The sequence below is a fragment of the Physcomitrium patens genome, chromosome 5 (assembly GCF_059467195.1).
Source record: "Physcomitrium patens ecotype Gransden chromosome 5, ASM5946719v1, whole genome shotgun sequence".
In the NCBI taxonomy this organism is placed as follows: Eukaryota; Viridiplantae; Streptophyta; class Bryopsida; order Funariales; family Funariaceae; genus Physcomitrium; species Physcomitrium patens.
In genome coordinates this window covers 6073637-6091452 of record NC_143414.1, presented here as the reverse complement: position 1 = coordinate 6091452, position 17816 = coordinate 6073637, and the positions used below count along the sequence as shown (strand labels likewise).

At 31.0% G+C, this 17816-nt stretch overlaps 2 protein-coding genes across 13 annotated transcripts; both read right to left on the bottom strand.

The window, feature by feature from the left end:
• Window positions 1-2655: 2655 nt before the first annotated feature.
• LOC112282003 (uncharacterized) lies at window positions 2656-7297 on the bottom strand. Of its 12 annotated transcripts, none has more exons than XM_073533872.2 (11): window positions 6817-7297; window positions 6537-6682; window positions 6104-6276; window positions 5630-5817; window positions 5176-5428; window positions 4916-5074; window positions 4669-4719; window positions 4308-4509; window positions 3729-4057; window positions 3396-3592; window positions 2656-3062 (listed from the first exon to the last, which is right to left on the bottom strand). In XM_073533872.2, the coding sequence occupies exons 3-11, from the start codon at window positions 6200-6202 to the stop codon at window positions 3011-3013; spliced, it is 1530 nt and encodes a 509-aa protein (XP_073389973.1). In that variant the 5' UTR covers window positions 6203-6276; window positions 6537-6682; window positions 6817-7297; the 3' UTR covers window positions 2656-3010. The 12 variants fall into 12 exon arrangements, with proteins under 12 accessions (XP_073389973.1, XP_090106465.1, XP_024374852.1 ...); XM_090250339.1 differs by having other exon boundaries at window positions 2656-3056; XM_024519084.3 differs by lacking the exon at window positions 2656-3062 and having other exon boundaries at window positions 3093-3592; window positions 6797-7297.
• A 141-nt stretch (window positions 7298-7438) lies between these two features.
• LOC112282004 (uncharacterized) lies at window positions 7439-8408 on the bottom strand. Its single transcript, XM_024519093.2, has one exon. It carries the CDS (start codon window positions 8191-8193, stop codon window positions 7801-7803), a length of 393 nt encoding a protein of 130 aa, XP_024374861.1. The 5' UTR covers window positions 8194-8408; the 3' UTR covers window positions 7439-7800.
• Between the last annotated feature and the right edge of the window lie 9408 nt (window positions 8409-17816).

The window sequence follows — 17816 nt, the reverse complement described above, 5'->3', positions numbered from 1 at the left end:
TAAAACCTATTTAAGAATTAAAAACTAGTATGAAAATTACCTACTATAGACAATTCTTCTAGTAACAATTGAAGCCTCTTAAAAGTATCTACAAAAATAGCCATATAAAAACATATAATTTATAAAAAAGAAGTACAAATTGAAAGGAAATGTTAGTGAATCACTTCAGCAACTTCTAGAATGATATCAACTTGTCATGTCATAATACTTAAATTAGTATTACTTCATTCTATTAGTTTTGCTCAAAATTTGACTCCATTATATATATATATATATATATATATATATACATATACTCTTCATGCTTTGAATACAATCCCTCTTTGTATATTGAATATACAAATTATCACACAAGTGTAGATATTAATATAGTTATGGTATCAATTATTTAGTGTCTAAGATCTAGGTGCTGGTTTGCTTTGGTTTTTGCTTCAATGAAGATAAAGAAATGTCGGCCATTTTATTGAAGTATTTATTAGGGCTTTATTGTCCAACTAAAAAAATTCATAGCTATTAAAATGCATAAATACTGTAGTTCATAGAACATCTCTAAAATTCTATTTTTAGTAAATTTTTTACATTCTTTAGATGTATTGCATGGATTGCTATAAATACTTAAATTAATTTCAAATGGATCGTCACACATCTTTCATTTTCTTTGATCTCTCTATTAAACGTAATATGCAAAGAAAGGAATGACAATGAAAGATGCATGGAATAAGGTTGTTTAGAGAATGTGATATAGACTAATTAGGACAATTTGAATGGAGATATAGTATAGGTATCTCTAAAAAAAAATTAAAAAAATTATTATTTTTAATTAAAATAATATATTTTAATAATAAGATTTATTCATCTTGTTTACTTTTGTGTTTAAGTTGTCTTTAACTAAAACTAAAAATAAATAAATTTAGAATGTAGTTTTAAATAAATTCCATTAATTTTACAAGTTTTAGGTTCATATTGTATGTTTTAAATTAATATTTTTCTAAAATTACAATAACTATTTTCTTCTTCCATTAAAAAGTTTTATTCTTTAGTGAATTTTATGTTGTTTTTTTTTTCATTAGATTTTCTATTCTTCAAACTTTTTCTTTCTTTTTTATTTCTTTTAATTTCTCTTAATATATTAATATTCATATTAAATTTATACTTACACAAAGAAATATAAATAAATAAATAATACTCTAAAAAATATAATAATAAAATATTATTTTATTTTAATTAAAATAGTATGGAAATAAATTTTATAAAAAAATATCATTTCAAATTATGAATAAACAACATAGGTTCAAATAAATAAATAATAAACATAAAACCAATATAATAAATTATAAATATATATATATATATATATATATATATAATAAAATAAATAAGAATCTATAGAAGACATATTTTTTTAAATTATAGTAATAATAAAATATGATTTAAAATAGAATAAGATGTTTAAAATATTTTTATAGTATCCTTATATATTTTGACTTCTAATAAAATTTAAGTAATTTTTTCTAAGAATCTTATTGAAAAAACCTTTATTTTTTAGTTAAATATTTTTATCATAAATTCCATTGAAATGTTTATAGAATTCATAGTATGTTGCATTTGTAGATTATATGATGTATATATATATATATGTATGTATGTATGTATATGTATGTGAGTATAATTGTATGCATGTATTTATTTATATATCAGAGAATAGAAATTAAAAAATTAATGCATTCTAAAAATTTAAGAATTTTTAAAAATTTGTAAACTTTTAAATTTATAGCCTTAAAATATAGTATTAGTAAATAAGTAAATTTTGATACTTGATAAGATCTTTTTATTGAAAATCAATTTGCTATGCTTCAAAAATGCTAGATTATTTCATTCAAATTTATATTAATTCACTTTGCTAAAAATTTACAACAAAGCTTTCTTCATCATTATTTTTATTCTACATCTATTACTCTTGGTTTCATAAATATACAACAAATTTTTGCTTTAAGTACTTTTTAGAATTATTTAAAATCTTCTAAAAACTTTTAGTTGAATGTACTATCTTTTTGGATCTTTAGAATTCTCTAAAAACTTTCTAAAATATATTAATTGAGTATACTATGATTTTGGATATTTAGAGTTCTCTAAAAGCCTTCTAAAATCTTCCATGGATTTTTGTGAAACTTTTATAGCTTTCTACAACAATCAAAGACCTTCTATAATCTTTTAGTGGATTTTATAAAAAAAAAAAAAAAAAAAAAAAAATTAAAGATATTTCTTATCTATTAGGATTTTGTTTAAAAGATTCCATAGGACCAAGTTTTTGTGGTATAAATAAAATAAAAAAATTTAAAAAGAACTTTAATTTTTCTAATGTATGTTTTGTTCCTAATTGTGAATCTAATCTTGTATCTAATAAAATATCTTCTTTGTCTTGTACTTCTTCATCACTTGACACATTGTGTTGCATTTAAGTCACTTAGAATATAGCTTTATGACTTTTATAATCCCATCTTTTGTATAGATACAACACTACTTTTACAAAAATAAAATTTAGAATAAATGAAAGAGTACATAGAACACCATTTAGAAGGAATAAAAATAACAATAAAACATTGACAAATACAACATTATTCTATCCTATGGTTACCTTTTTCTTGCTTAGAGGAATGACTTTGAATATCACCATAATGGGACAATCATAGATTGTTAGCAATCACATTTGAGGATTATCTTTCAACCCTCTCCCTAGCTCATGACATTGTTTTGAGAATGACCATGAACCACTCTCCCAATGACTTCCATTTTCTATTTAAGTTTATCTTTTGAGCAATCCTCTCAATTGTTGTAAATCATTCAAGATCATTGAGTAAATGCCAGTTTTCTGGATGAATGGGGGGCAGGCAGTCGCTTGTTTCAAACAGCACAGGTGCTTCAACATTGTTAGAAGCCTTGAAACATTCAAGTGCATCTGTTGCTGGGCTTATTGTTCCTTATTTTTCTATAGAGGAATGAACTTCCATCTTCATGGTGAGGAACACGTCCATTGTTGGTGGGTTAGTGCAATCAAACTGCTTCTGATACAAAAACAGGTTCAGCAGACTAAATTAAGAAACAAACGTTGGTTTGATGTCTTCGCCCCCAATCTCAAGCACGATTTCATACCATGAGTTTGTCATTACATCAAGTGAAGAAACGAGTGAAAGATAAGTAATCTCGAACCAGTTACATGAATGTCCTAAATCTGTAGCAAAGAAGTTTTTGATAGCTGAATCTCAGATGTTCATCGTTCTGGAATAAGAAACTTGTGAGAAGTACTCTGAAAAATGTTGTGGATGGGGTCACGAAGAGTATAGATCGGATTAGGTTTGCACTCAAAAACTCTGTAATTGGATTTGTTATAGAAAGACCTGATCTCTTCGGGATATACACTCGCAATCTTTTCTATCAACTCCACGATCGTCTCCGCTGCTCCGAGTTGGAGTTCTTGCAACCTCGCAAAGGAGCCCGAAAGTAGAAGCTTAGTTTGAAGTTCGACGCTGGTTGGCACTAGCTTTGCGATTTGGATTAAGACCAGCTTCAGACATTGTTCAGGCATTATTGGACCCTAAAAGAGAGAAATCAGTCAGATAAAAAAGAATGACAGGGTGCATACTGCATGATGAAATAATTGTTATGGATGATGAGCAAAATAGACCTCTCTGCAAATAAAATATTTTTTCGTTTGAGAATCGCTCACTTACATTTAGCAAAGAATCGAGAGCCGGAGTGTATTCTAGGCGGTTAACAATACTCTTGATCGAAAATTCGCACTTTTTTCGCAAATCTTCACTGGTGCGTTTGGTTTTGGCACAGACTACCAAGTGTAACATTGTACCCACGAGAGCAACTTCTTTAGCGTGCACTGGGGTGTGTTTTCCAATTTGTCCCAGAGACCATGCACTCGCTCCTTTAACATGGTCCTCATCTTCGTGTTCAAGGACATCGACTAAGGGAGGCAAAGCATTCGAGGAAATCACTGCAGTCGATAGTTCAGGTGAAAATGACGCTAGATGTCCCAAAGCCATTATTCCTGCACAAGCAAAACATTCTACATGATGAGTTTGAACTCATCGAAAATCGGGTAAATTGAATTTTTGTATTCTAAGACCTTTCATTAGAACATATTGGGACGTGTGAAGCACATTGTTCTGCTTATATACTTTTCTGAATGAGTGGCCGCAAAAACAATCATCCGGTTGGAATGGAACAGTCAGTATACATTTATGTTCAAAAACATGAACTGCAAATGCTGTGCAACATTTTGATTACAAAGAGCAAACCCGGCAAGCGCTCATGACTCCGAACATCAGATATGTTGTCGACAAGAGCAGGGGCACATCCCGCACTTAACACAAATCGTGCCTGATCTTTTGTATGTTTGCAAACCTCACAAATAACCATAGCTGCATTTCTTCTAACCATTTGTTCAATGTTCTTCAGCAGTAAGATCACATTTGGAAAAATCTTTGTATCCAAAACTGCCTGCATATTTCAAATTCACCAAGTCACACATTTCAATGCAGCTGGTACAATGCTTCAGAGAAGCTCAATGTTTGCCTTTATTGATCAAAGAATGTCAAATTTAATCACAGAATGATGTCCACATTATTTTTACATTACAGATTACATTTAGTACCATACTTGAGCTAAGCATTCTGAATGCCTCGAAACACTATGTAAAACTGCACATCCCTGCATTCAAGTTTCTTCACAACGTTATTACCTATTGGACTTGCTACCTGTGAGCTTATTCTTCAGATCATGGAGTTTTAGATCCAATAATCAGCAAAAGGGTATGCACGAGTTTGTATTTTCGTAAAGCGAATCGACAGCTGCCATCAAACTTTGCTAATAACAGAATAGTAGTTCATGGGATGTAACATTTCACCTCTGCTTTGAGTCTAGTATCAGGCTGATCAACGTCCAGAAACGCTGATACATGGGATAAGACACCAGATTCAACCACTTTGGTGCCGAGTTCAGGTGTATGTTTTGCAATCTGTGCTAATGAAGCACACAGTTGACGCCTTAACGGTAGGTCCTCATCCTGATGATTACAAGGAACCCAATTAAATCCAATCATGTCAACATATGTGTATGTGAAGTAATATAAGCATAATTTATGCAGAAATCGTAATCGAATCATACATTGATCAAACCAGCCATTGATTCTACTGCACCCCGATCCGCGGCGATCTGAGCCAGTGCAGGACTATGGTGTGCGATGTTGCCCAAAGTTCCTGCAGCAATTTCTTTCACAGATGGGTCGAACTCCAAAAGCACTGGTATTAGAAGCTCAACTCCTCCCTGATCCACTATTGATTGTGCTAAGAATGCCGAATGCTTGGACATAGCCCTCAACACATTTGTTGTCGCTTTCCTACTAAGCCGATGAGCTTCCCTGCAGTATGAATGTTACGTTACGGAAGTATTGTCCATCCTTTAGTGTAAGAAGTAAATCACAATACTGCCTGAACGAACATGAAGTCGAGGAACAAAACTTCCGTCATGAGTGAATCTGGTAACTATAGAAACAACATAAAAAATGGCTAAATAGAAAAGTTATACTGGCGTGTGTATTATGCATGAATCCACGACATACCTCAGCGAATGGGTCAATTGAACAAGTATCCCTTCCGTAATCATACATTCAGCAAGCCTGTCATCCCAGGCTGCTAATTTACTCAAATTTTCACAAGCCAATTGTTGGATTTTTCGAACGTTATCGAGTAGCAAAGGTCTTATCAGCTCCATTGCTCCCGCGTTAATGAGGATGTCAACATTCTGCATCTATAAGAGCAGTAAAAGCGCCATTTCAGGTCAAAATTGTCCCCTATATACACGGATCACACACATGCACACTTGCTACCCTAAGAGGTTTCCTCATATATGCAATGATGAGTAGCCTTAGAGGACAAATTGTTACAAATTCCGGCTAGTTGCTTTCAAATATTGTAAATGTGGTTGAAATTCAAATCTCATTCATTGTTGCTGCTTTCCAAAGTCAATTACTGTTGACCAATGTGAGTGCAACTGCCAAAAGAAAGTGAAATAATAATCAGGAAGACTGCTGCACCAGAGGTTTCGAAAAAAGCTCGGCAAGAGATTGGAGAAAAACATATCGTGCTTTCTCCCAAGTCTCAAAATGTTGAAGAATGGCCCTTGTTGTTGCCATGAAGCTTGTTGGCTACTTCATCAGATTGAGTGCATCCTTATCCACAATCGAACCAAAAGCTTGAAAATAGCTTGCTGCGATCCAAAACTCCGTAAATGTAAGCACACATCAGAACGTTGACGAGCCGCCTACCTAACCGCTAGAACTACATGTAAAGAGGCGTTAATAAAAGCAAAAGGGAGCAAAACGATACACTACAATTCGTTCCATATGTCATAATCATGCGACCAGCCTCCACCACACAATTTCACAAGGGAAGAAGACTACTTCAACTGCTGTAAACGGCACAAATGGCATCAACTACTGCACTGAGCAAAATTAGTTAGACAGTTACAAAGAACGCAGGTCGTGTTAATTGCAAACTTCAAGGTTTTCATGAACCGATCACTTTCAATTCACCGTTCGTATCTCCAATGGTCAATGAATTGCAAAATTATTAAAAAGCGATTTCATGATGTTTCAATGACATCTGCCAGATTCCTGAGCAACGAAAAACAGAAGAGTCTTACAAAAGTTTTTCTGTATCAGACATTAATGGAATATGCAAGCAAATAAAAACCATGTGGCTGAACGTGAGAGAGAGGGGTCACGCACAAAAGAGCGTAAATCTTAACTGATCGACAGACATTACAAAGCATCATGCAAAATCAAGTGCGTTTCATCCCAAGGCGGCTTGTGTGCGCACCATAGTTGCCCATCACAGCAGGCTACGAAACATTGCAAAGAACCCTAAAAAGTTTCAGATCGTTGAGATTGTTAGGAAGCCCACACAACCGTATCTTGGTACCGACTACCGTAACTCTGAACATCACCGGTTTACAAGACTTGATATCGTTAGCAATGCCTACTGGATCTTCATTCTCCTTTAACCTATACGTTTCAATGCAAAATGTCCCTCAGTTGCTGTAGAAAACCCGAAAGATCCAGAGTCATCGTGTCCAGAAACTACTTAGGTAGCGCTGCCCTAGTACCAGGGCCAACATAGCAGTGAACAATATAAAACTACTCAAAAGCTTACAGTTTTAGTTCACGCAAAAAACAGCTCTATAAAAGCATTCATCATGAAGAGCCTACAACACCAAAAGATAAAGATTCTATCAATCACACAGAATGCAGTACTGTGGTAAGATGGAACCATTGCTGCAATACCACTATTGCAAGCGAAGTTGAAATTATGAGCAGTCTCTGTCATGTTCTCAAAACTACTAAGTCGCATGCATGGAAGCTCAGATACAGTGAGTAGAATATGCGCTATGAATACGAAGCTCTTATAAGTTACAATTCTTTCTCAATGACAGACGTGAAGACACGGCCAATTAAGAAAGATATGTTAGAACAAAATTATTACTCGAAGTGTTGGAGCTTGGAAGCAAGAAACAGGCGTAAACCACGCCTGCAGGGTCTCATCTACAATATAAAACGTCCCAAAAAATAGGGTTTCCATATCCATAGGCTACTTGATATGGCATTTTAGGGTTTAAGCTCACACTCAACTCGATCCCATAAAATTGCTCGAATACTGACAGAAACGAAGAGCACATTCTCTACTACCGCGTCCAGCATGGACAGCCAACACTAAATGTTCGAGGCGAACGACATCACCGCATGTAGGAAGGGATCTTGATATGCAAGAACAACATGCTCATCATGTACGAGACGAAAACGCAGCCCACGCCAGCTCCCATAAACGAGAGACGCACATTGCGAGGTTGAGCCTTCTCACAGGCAAGGTCCATCATGATCAGCCCCACTCCGCCCAGCACGAACATAAACCCAGAAGACAGCCCCTCGATGATGTACTGTCCGTTCACACGACCGGGAAGAAACACCACGGGCTGCACCGCTCCCGTGATCGGATCCTGCTTGCTTCCAATTCCCGGCGGCTCCACAATGACATCGTACACGAACCCTGATATGACCAAGAAGTAAGTGAGCAGCACGAAGACGAACAACGTCATGGCCGACGGCAGCTCCCATGTTGACAGCTTCATGACTGCTGAAGCGACGATCGCCAGAAACCCAAGTCCAGACAGATACCTAAAAGAAAGAAGCGACTCACTCCTCTGCAGATTTCTATTTGGGTTACCAGTCCTGGTTACTGCTCGGCGATTCGGGGTGCCTGGCTATGGCGTCCGAAGCTCCAGAATCCTCTGCAACGTGCGATCTGAAGGTCAAACAGACACTACCGCACATACACACACTCTCTGACTTCCTTGCAAAACAACATCGATGCCTACACTTTTACCTTTTACCTTTTACTTTTTTCCAGACATTGGGTTGTCACACCTCAAATTTCCCTGATATCTTGCAACCTTGGGAAGAAACCAAGATTTTGTGTAAATTTTGTTTTTTTCTTTTTATAGTAAAAAATTAAACTTTGAATGTATGAATCATATTTTGTATGTACATACACATTTATTCTAGTTACATGTGGGGCCAATCCAAAAAATAGTCCAAGTGAAGTAAGATAAATGAATTTGATTTTTTTCACATTTGATATTTGAACCTAAACATTTATAGAGACTACATGTGTTCATTGCCAATTTTTTGGCAATTTTATAATTCAATTGTGTAAATTTGTAATACTAATTAAATTAAAAAGTAATTTTGTTAAAATTTCTATATCTAATATTTAAGAGTTCATTAATTTTTGGATAGAAGAATGACAACACTAAACCAAACAGAATCATAATGATCATTTCTAAATCAGCACAATTCCATAATATACTTGTCTACAAGTTTTTTATAAAAAAACAAACAAAAGAAAAGACTTAAACATAAGTTAGATAGCAAATAGAGCGTGAAGTTAGGAAATTGATTTTGTTTTCTACAACCAAATTAAAAGTGGAGGGAAATTCTAGAACATGAATTAAAGATTGGAACTTTATATATCTTTAAAGAATTAAGGAAGTTGGAGAATAAGTCTTGAAGTACAAGGATTTAGCAATAATTACGGCTTTTAAAAAGTAGAATATTATTTTTTTCTCATTATATTAAATAATTTAGAAAATAAAAAAATACAAATTAATAACTTCTTTAATTGATAGAATGTAGTGATATACTAAAAAAACACATTATGATTTTTTTTATCTCTTAGAAATTTTGCAAAAAAAACCTACTATATATATACATATATCTCAAATTATGTTGATTTATTGAATAAAAATGTGATACATAAAATGTGTTCTTTTGATATGTTAACTACTATATATATATATATATTTAAAATTATTGATATGATTTAAAATCTATATTTTATTATATTTAATTTTTTAAAAATTTTATGCATAAATTTATATCTATATAAGTTTAATGGTCAAAATTATAAATAGTCAAGATATAAAAATCACTTTTTATAAAAAATAGTTTTGTAGATGATATTATAATATTAAAAATAAAATACAAGTTTGAAAATTACAAAAAAAAGACATATATTATAAAAAAATAAGAAATTATTAAAATTTAAAGTATTGATTGATAATTTTATTAAATTTAAGTTATTTATAAAGGTAAAATTTTTAATAGATAAATAAAATTAATTAAAAAATAATAAACTTCAATTAAATACTAATAAGTGTATTGCATGTAGATACATAATTAAATTGTTAATATCTTAAATCATTTGTAAAATTTAGGTGATAAATTTATGATTCATATGAATGCTTAATAATTATTATATGCCATTTAAGCTAACTTTGAATATAATAGTAAACATTGGTAATTGTAATGTTTTATCTAAAGAAGTATATTTACAAGGTTTTAATTCTAGGAAAATAAATTAATCTACCTCAATCCTAAATTAAATCATTATGTGACTTTTGGTACAATTATATTTATCAAATACCAGTGCAATATATATTAGATATTAAGGATATGTCTGAGAATTATATATACATTTCACATTAAAGTTCCCCAAATATTGATGCTTTAAATCAAGCAACACATTGTTGTATTATAACACAACTATTGGATGAAAGATAAAGAAAATTACTATATTTTAAAAGAACTTATAGTAGCAAATTGCTTTAGAAACATAGCTAAAAGTTATGGAGGTAGAAAAATAAATAAATAAATAAAATAAAATAGTACTTATATTACCTTTAATAAAAAAAATAAACAAATAAAAAATATAGATAAAATGTGTCTACTTACTTTGTGGGACTATAAACAAGTCAAAAAACATTAGGTTAGAAAGAATAATATTATAGGCACCTTAAAATAAAAGTGAAGATTAGCTTTCAACGAAAATTACTTAAAAAAACTTTAGATTGATATCTAAAGAGGATCAATTTTGAATAAGGGTTTAAATTAGATTCTAACATATAAAAGTATGTACCTACAATAAATTTCAAGTTTTTAGATGATAAAAAAGAAAGATTTGAGAGAAAAATTTACAAAGTTAGGATTGTTTGTGATGACTTTGTTTTGTATTGAACAGAAAAGCAATTGAATTTTGGTGAATTGTGTAACTTATGTAGTAGATCTACATATGAAACTCTAAAAGCTTGTGGAAATAGTTTTGTTAGATGTGTATCTTGAATTTAAGCTTTATTAGATGATCAAATCAAAAGTAATTGAGATTTAAATTAGAATCTTAGAAATTGAATTTTGAGGATCAATGAATATTTCTACAATTTTGAGCAATTTGCTTGTTGGATTTGAGTGATTTTCCATGTACTAATTAATAACTTATTTTTAAATATTTATGTAAATTTTGAATACGAGTTAATGGTTCAAATGAAAGATTTTGATATTGAAAGGTTTATATTAATGTTGAAAAAGGAAGACAATTGACATCCAAGCCAATTATGAATATTTGTTTTTGATATGTAAGTTTAATTTTCTTCAAAATTTGTGTGCTTATTATCAAATAATCAATCAAAATTCTTAAAAATATATATGTTAAAGATGAATAATAAAAATAATAATTATTAAGGTTTAAAATTTGTTATGGTGTTTATTTAAGATTTGATTAGGATTTATTTAAAATTTGATTATAATTTTTAAATTTTTTAAAGAATTCTATTAATATTTTATTATATTTAATTAGAATCTATTTAGAATTATTTAATTAAAATTTAAAATATATTAATAATTAATTTATAATATCTTTTTATTTCTTTAGATTTTTTATGATATTTTTATGATTTCTTTAGAATTTCTTTAAAAATTCTTTAGAATTTAATTATAATACTTTTAGAATTATTTAAGATTTATTTAAAGTTGAATAGAATGTGATATGATTTTTTTATGTTGTTCAAGATTGCTAGGAAGGTTTTTCTAAATACCTTCTTTGTTATTTTTTTGGGTTGTAAATCCATCTTCAAGGTAAAATTAAACCCTTCTACAACCAAATGTCCATTGCATTTCTAATCTCATTTTTACATAACACGACAATATTGGTTTGGCCATTGTAGTTCTAAAGCTCATCTTAGCCAACCTCAATTTCTTTGTAATGAAGTATTTTCAAACCTAAATATTACATCTTTTAATTCAATTAAAAAAAATATAAACATTCTATTATTGATTATCTATATATATATATATATATATATATATGTATATACACACATTAGAAAAGGATTTTGATAGATAGAATCATACCAAAAGCCACAAAGTGTCAAGAACATGAACTGAAAGAAGATGCATAAACTTAAGAAATTTGTATTAAAAGAAAAGTGACAAAATATAAATAAAGTAGTATGTATATTGAAAAGAAACTGGAATGGCTATTGCCTAATGATAAGGAAATTAGAGACTCTTAAATCTAAACTAGAATCAAGAAAGAAATTGACAAGAGTGAAGAAGGCTTCATTCTTGCCTCTATATATACTATCTAACTATAAGCTACGTGGCAATGTTCTATACGACCTCTAATATGTGTTGACTTTACAAGACACATGCTTTACCTTATAAGATAAGTTTTCTATGTATGGGCCACATAATTAGCTTGTTCTTCAAGCTACCAATATGTGTGGCACATGGCCAACTTATTGATTACGCTCTAATCTAAAAAATCAATTAAAGTTACATATAAAGTCAAAACAGTGTCTATAAAGCTTCTAAAAAGCTTCTACAGAAGATATTATAGAATTAATTTATTTTTATTTAATATTATCTAAATCATGTAGATAATTATTGGTTTACATGTGTATGTCTATGACATTATCCTTCCTTCTAGAGACGAATTCTATGAGAAGCTGTCTTCATATGTTGAAGAAGTCCAAGATGCGACAAATTGTATTTGCTACATATTTTGATCTTTGTTCTCTTCGAAGATGGTTGACTGTTAGGGACCATATATAAGACAAGGATTCAAGACCAAAAAATAGAATTAACTTGACATTAAAATAATAACTAGATATAAGACAAGAAGGTCCTAGCTAAACCACAAGAAGTGAGTTGCCGAGATTGAGGATTCCCTCAGCCTTGACTCCTATATATACTAAGTCCTACAAAGCTTTTTAATAAGTTTCTATGAGAGTTGAAAAAAATATAAGCGTAAGATCCTTCTTAAGCAACTTCCTAAATCATCTAAAGCCTCCTAGAATCTACTAGAACCTTTCAAAACCTTTTAGAACCTTCAAGAGCCTTCTTAAAATCTATTGGTACCTTCTGGAACCTTTTATAGTTGTATGTTTGTGACATCATCTCCTCTTTTAGCTTTGAGGTCTCCGAGAAGCAATGTTGTAATAAGCTAGTATATGCGTAAGAAGTTGAAGATCTGTCGCATAGTGTCTGCTATATATTCTAGTTTTTTTTTGCAAGATAAATGGTTCATAGGCCCTTGTAGCCATTGATAGTATTCAAAGCCTTTTACTTGTGATTAAGCATGAATTTTAGTATCTTCATTACTATCCATATCATATAAAATAGACAAGACCAAAAGAATATAAATATGCTATGATTATAAACTCAAACTATTGACTTATACTATTCTAAATATTTGACAACAATTGCCTCTTCAAAGGTTGCTTCCTCCCCTTCTTTATGAGGCTAAGAACTAAAAATCTTTATAATGAAGCCATCTTATCAAGCTACTATTCTTCATTTTGTTACTTTTGGTTTACATGGATATTGTTGATGGAACCTTCAAACCTTCATTTGTGTATTTATAGGATTTTCAACTAGTTCTTACGTGTAATTATTGATATCATATCCATACCAATGGACCAGATATTCAAGCCTTCCATGTTTTATCCTTGAATCTAATACCTCTTCTATTTCAAATTCAACATGATTATTAATTTCAACCATAGGATGTGGTAGTTGTCTTTGACCTAATATATTCGATTTTTTATACCTTTTCAAAAATGAAACATGAAAGATTGGATGAATTTTTATGGATGAAGGTAAGTCTAAGGAATAAGTTACATAATTAATTTGTTTTCAAATCACAAATGGTCCCAACTTTTAATAGTCTAATTTATCACATGGCCTGTTGATTTTTATATTACGTTGAAGAAGCCATAATTTTTCACCAACTTGGAATCGAGGATGTTCCTTCCTCAATTCATCTGCTCGTAGTTTATAATGTTGTTGAGCCCTTTGTAGATGAGTCTTCATGATTGCTTGAAATTCGGCCAACTTCATAGTAAACTCCTCTGCTACTGGATTTACAGACTTTGAAGGCTCTATCATATGCAACTTTAGATGATGATCATAGTTTGATTAGAATGATATTTGTTGCATAGATACATGGATTGTATTGTTATATGTAAACTCTGCCAACGACAAGTAGGAAGTCCAATAGTCTTATTCATAGTTGATGGTATACCTCAAATATTGCTCAAGAATTTGATTGAGCCACTCTGTTTGGCCATCAGTTTGGAGGTGGAAGGTAGAAAAAAGATTGATGTCAACCTTAGGAATCTTGAAAAGTACCTTCCAAAATCTTGATATAAATTATAGTCCATAATCTAATACAATTTCGTCTAGCAACTTGTGGTAACAATAGACATAGTCAATAAAGAGTCTTGCCATCTCTTCACCAATAATTAACTTCTTGCAAAGTATAAAATATGCCATCTTGGTTAATCAATCAACAACTATGAAGATAATGTCAAATGAGTTTGATGGTGGGAGATCTGTAATGAAATCCATAAAGATAGGTGACCATGGTTGTCTTGGAATAAGAAGGGGTTGAAGAAGTCTATATGACTATTTTTGAGGGTTCTTTGACCTTGAACAAGTATCATATGATAATACAAATTTCTTAACATCTTTCTATATTTTAAGTGACTAAAAGTTTATAGATAGAAGTTCTAAGGTCTTGTTGAATCCAAAATGTTCGATTGCACGGAAGCCATGGCATATTTTAAGAATGCGCAGGCAAGCTGGTCATTCAGGAATGAAGAAATGTCCTTCACAGAACAAGAATTTTTCTTCATACTTGAATTTAGAAGATTTTTCAGGAAGGTTGTTGGTAAGACGTTTGATATTAAGAACAAGAAGGTCTATATTTAAGGCTTTACAAATCTAATCAAGAAATGATAAATCCACAAGCATTTATATATTGGTTTCTTAAAGATAAAATTACTTAGATTTTAATAAGGTTGCCTATTATTGATCATATGTTGCCTCACCTTCTTTTGATTCAAAATAGGAATGTCTTGATAATACATTTGATAATCCTTGTTGGCTCTTGAATTGTTATGTGATGCAAAAGTCAAATTATAATAAAGATATACTTCAACGTGCTTGGTGATAGTTCAATACTTGGACTGATATGAAATATTTAAGATTCTTATGATCTGTATATACAATCACTTGATGAGAGGAGCCTTCAAAAAAAGTGGCACCATTTTTGGAAAGAATCTACGATAACAAGTAGCTCTTCATCATAGATTTTATAATTAATTTTTGTCATTGAGAATTTTTTAGAATGGAATACAATTAGATGAAGTTTGCTATCTTTTCCAGATTGTGACAAAATTGCTCCCAATGCAAAGTTTGAGGCATCAATCTCCATAAAATAGGGCTTGTTAAAATTTGGATGTATCAAAACTAGAACTGTTGAGAAAGCATCTTTTAAGCTTTGAAAAGCTTTCTTTGCTTCAGGGCCCTAGTCCAGCTTTTTCTTACATGTCAATTGCATAAGTGGAGCAACAAACTTAAAGTAATTTTTAACAAAAATTGTATAGAAGTTTACAAATCCAAAAAAGCATTGGACATCACATACAATTTTTGACTTTGTCCAATTGATGATTGCTTATAAATTCTTTGGATCTATAAAAAGGCCTTTGTTGAAAATAATATATCCAACAAATTTGACTTAAGATGCATGAAATATACACTTCTCTAATTTTGCATATAGCCCAACACTTCATAGCTTTTCCAATACAAGGCGGATATGTATTTTGTGGTCTTTTGGATTCTTAAAAAAGATCAAAATATCATCTAAATAGATCTTAATAAAATCATTAAGATACTTACAAAATATGTCATTTATTAAGTATTGGAATATGGTTGGAGCATTGATAAGTCCAAAAGACATGATATTGTATTCAAAATGTCCCTACTTGGTACAAAATTCCATCTTCCATTCATCTCCTTTAATATGTATCAAGTTATACATGCCTCGTAGATCAATCTTTGTAAAGATCTTTGCTTGGTTAAATTGATCAAGAAATCTGGATATCAATGGCAATGGATATTGATTCTTTACCATAATTTTATTAAGACCATAATAATCAATACACATTCATAAGGATCCATCTTTCTTCTTCACAAATAATATCAAAGAACCAGCTGATGACTTGGAATGTTCAATAAAATTCTTAGCCAAATTTTCTACAATGTACTCTTTTAAAGTTACAAGCTTATTGTAGGATAAATTATAGATGGATCCAAACACTGTGGTTGAACACTGTGGTTGAACACTGTGGTTGAACACTGTGATTATCATTTTATTTATTCTACAATTTGTTTTAGAATAAACCTGTATAGGAAAATTTGAACATAGGGAAAGACTAAGTACATGAATTTTATTTATAAGGGTCACACAATTAATGATATTTCGAACCACTGAAATACTAATAAATACTACAATGCTTTCTTCCAGTAATAATACTCCTTCATCAGCTGATAACAATAGTGTGCAACCCTGCACTCTCTAAAGACCGCTCAAAACACAATAATTTCTATCTAATACCAGAAATAACAAACTTCACTCCAACAATCTGAATTCACATAATTTTTGTAATCACAGACTTCTTCTATCGAAATACACATAGCTCTCAATAAACAACAATCATAATCTTCTAATAACTCTTCATATAATTTAATTACTTAGCCCTCCAATTACATAATCAATAACTCATAAATTAATCTCTAATTTATTTTATAGACTCACTTCTCCGTATTTAAAAATTATCCATTACTTTTCAACAACAAAGAAAACAAAGAGACAAAGAGGCAGCACCAAGCTTACTTCGACTCATGACTATCATAGTCTGGCCCTCCAACAAAGTTCTATAACTTCTATATAATTGCTCTTGATTTCCAGATTTTAACCGTAATCTTATAATTAACCACTTTTAATAACTAAATCAATCATCCATCCTCTTGAACTGACTACTCTATGGACTATTAGTCTATTTTATCAATATCTTACAGAAATAAATTAATATCTATTCTATATAGCCCCACTCCTATCCATGCAACGTCTTTACAAACATACAATTGATTCCTATCTAAAAACTACTTTACAAAACTCTACAAAGTTACTATTTTCTTTAGCCCACCTAATTGATTATTTGCTTCATTATCAAATGTGCATTCTACCAAATCTGATTTTAAATGCAAATCTTCCTTGTAGAATAGATATTAATTCATTTTTGAAAGATATTGATAAAATATATTAATAATCCATATAATAGGAAATTCAGGAAGACGGGAGTGAATTTACTATCTAAGAATACACTGGGTATCTAGCTATAGAGAGTGTACCTTAAACCTTTATATGATTCTTTTCTTGGCTTCTAAAACTCCTTTATTTTTGTATAAAACTCCAAATATAACAAAATCCCTTCAAAACATATTTTTTTTGCAAAGGGATTTTTTCGCCTCAAACTTTAGAAAATCATAACTATTGATCTATACGTTTAGTTTGTTTCAAATTTACAAGATAGGTAGAATTTACCCTTAACTTTTACCACAAAAAAACCAACCGCAAATTCACTCCCGATCTTCTGGCATCTAAGAAATCCTAGCAGACACTCCAAATCCTAATTTACAAGCACCTGAAAAACTATTTTCCTTATATCTCAAAAATCCGAATTCCAAATGTCATAAAACTTATGTACAAAGTTTATTAACATGAAATTACAAATCTCTTGAAATTTTGAGCCAAAACCTTGTCAAATTGCTCAAGATATAGCTCAAGAGACAAACACTAGTAAATCGATTTACTTACTACCCTTAGATTGCATGTGCTGACTTCAAAATCCAATAACTCCTTCATTCCAACTTAGAATCTAGTAAGCAGTATACGAAAAGTATAGCCGCAAAAGTTCTCTCTCCAGTCACAATCACCGATCCTCAATTGCCATCTGTACGCGTGCGTTATGCCCAAAAGAGTGACTGTAGATCCAAAACTAACACCTTAATTTTG

Bases quoted from the DNA above. Each gene is read 5' to 3' on its own strand.
- LOC112282004 (XM_024519093.2), bottom strand. From the start codon at position 8,193: ATGAAGCTGTCAACATGGGAGCTGCCGTCGGCCATGACGTTGTTCGTC.
- LOC112282003 (XM_024519084.3), bottom strand. From the start codon at position 6,202: ATGGCAACAACAAGGGCCATTCTTCAACATTTTGAGACTTGGGAGAAA. The intron at 5,429-5,629 runs GTATGTCGTGGA...TTCATACTGCAG, and splicing joins CAATTGACCCATTCGCTGAG to GGAAGCTCATCGGCTTAGTA. The intron at 4,720-4,915 runs GTGAAATGTTAC...ACTTGAATGCAG, and splicing joins ATACTAGACTCAAAGCAGAG to GGATGTGCAGTTTTACATAG.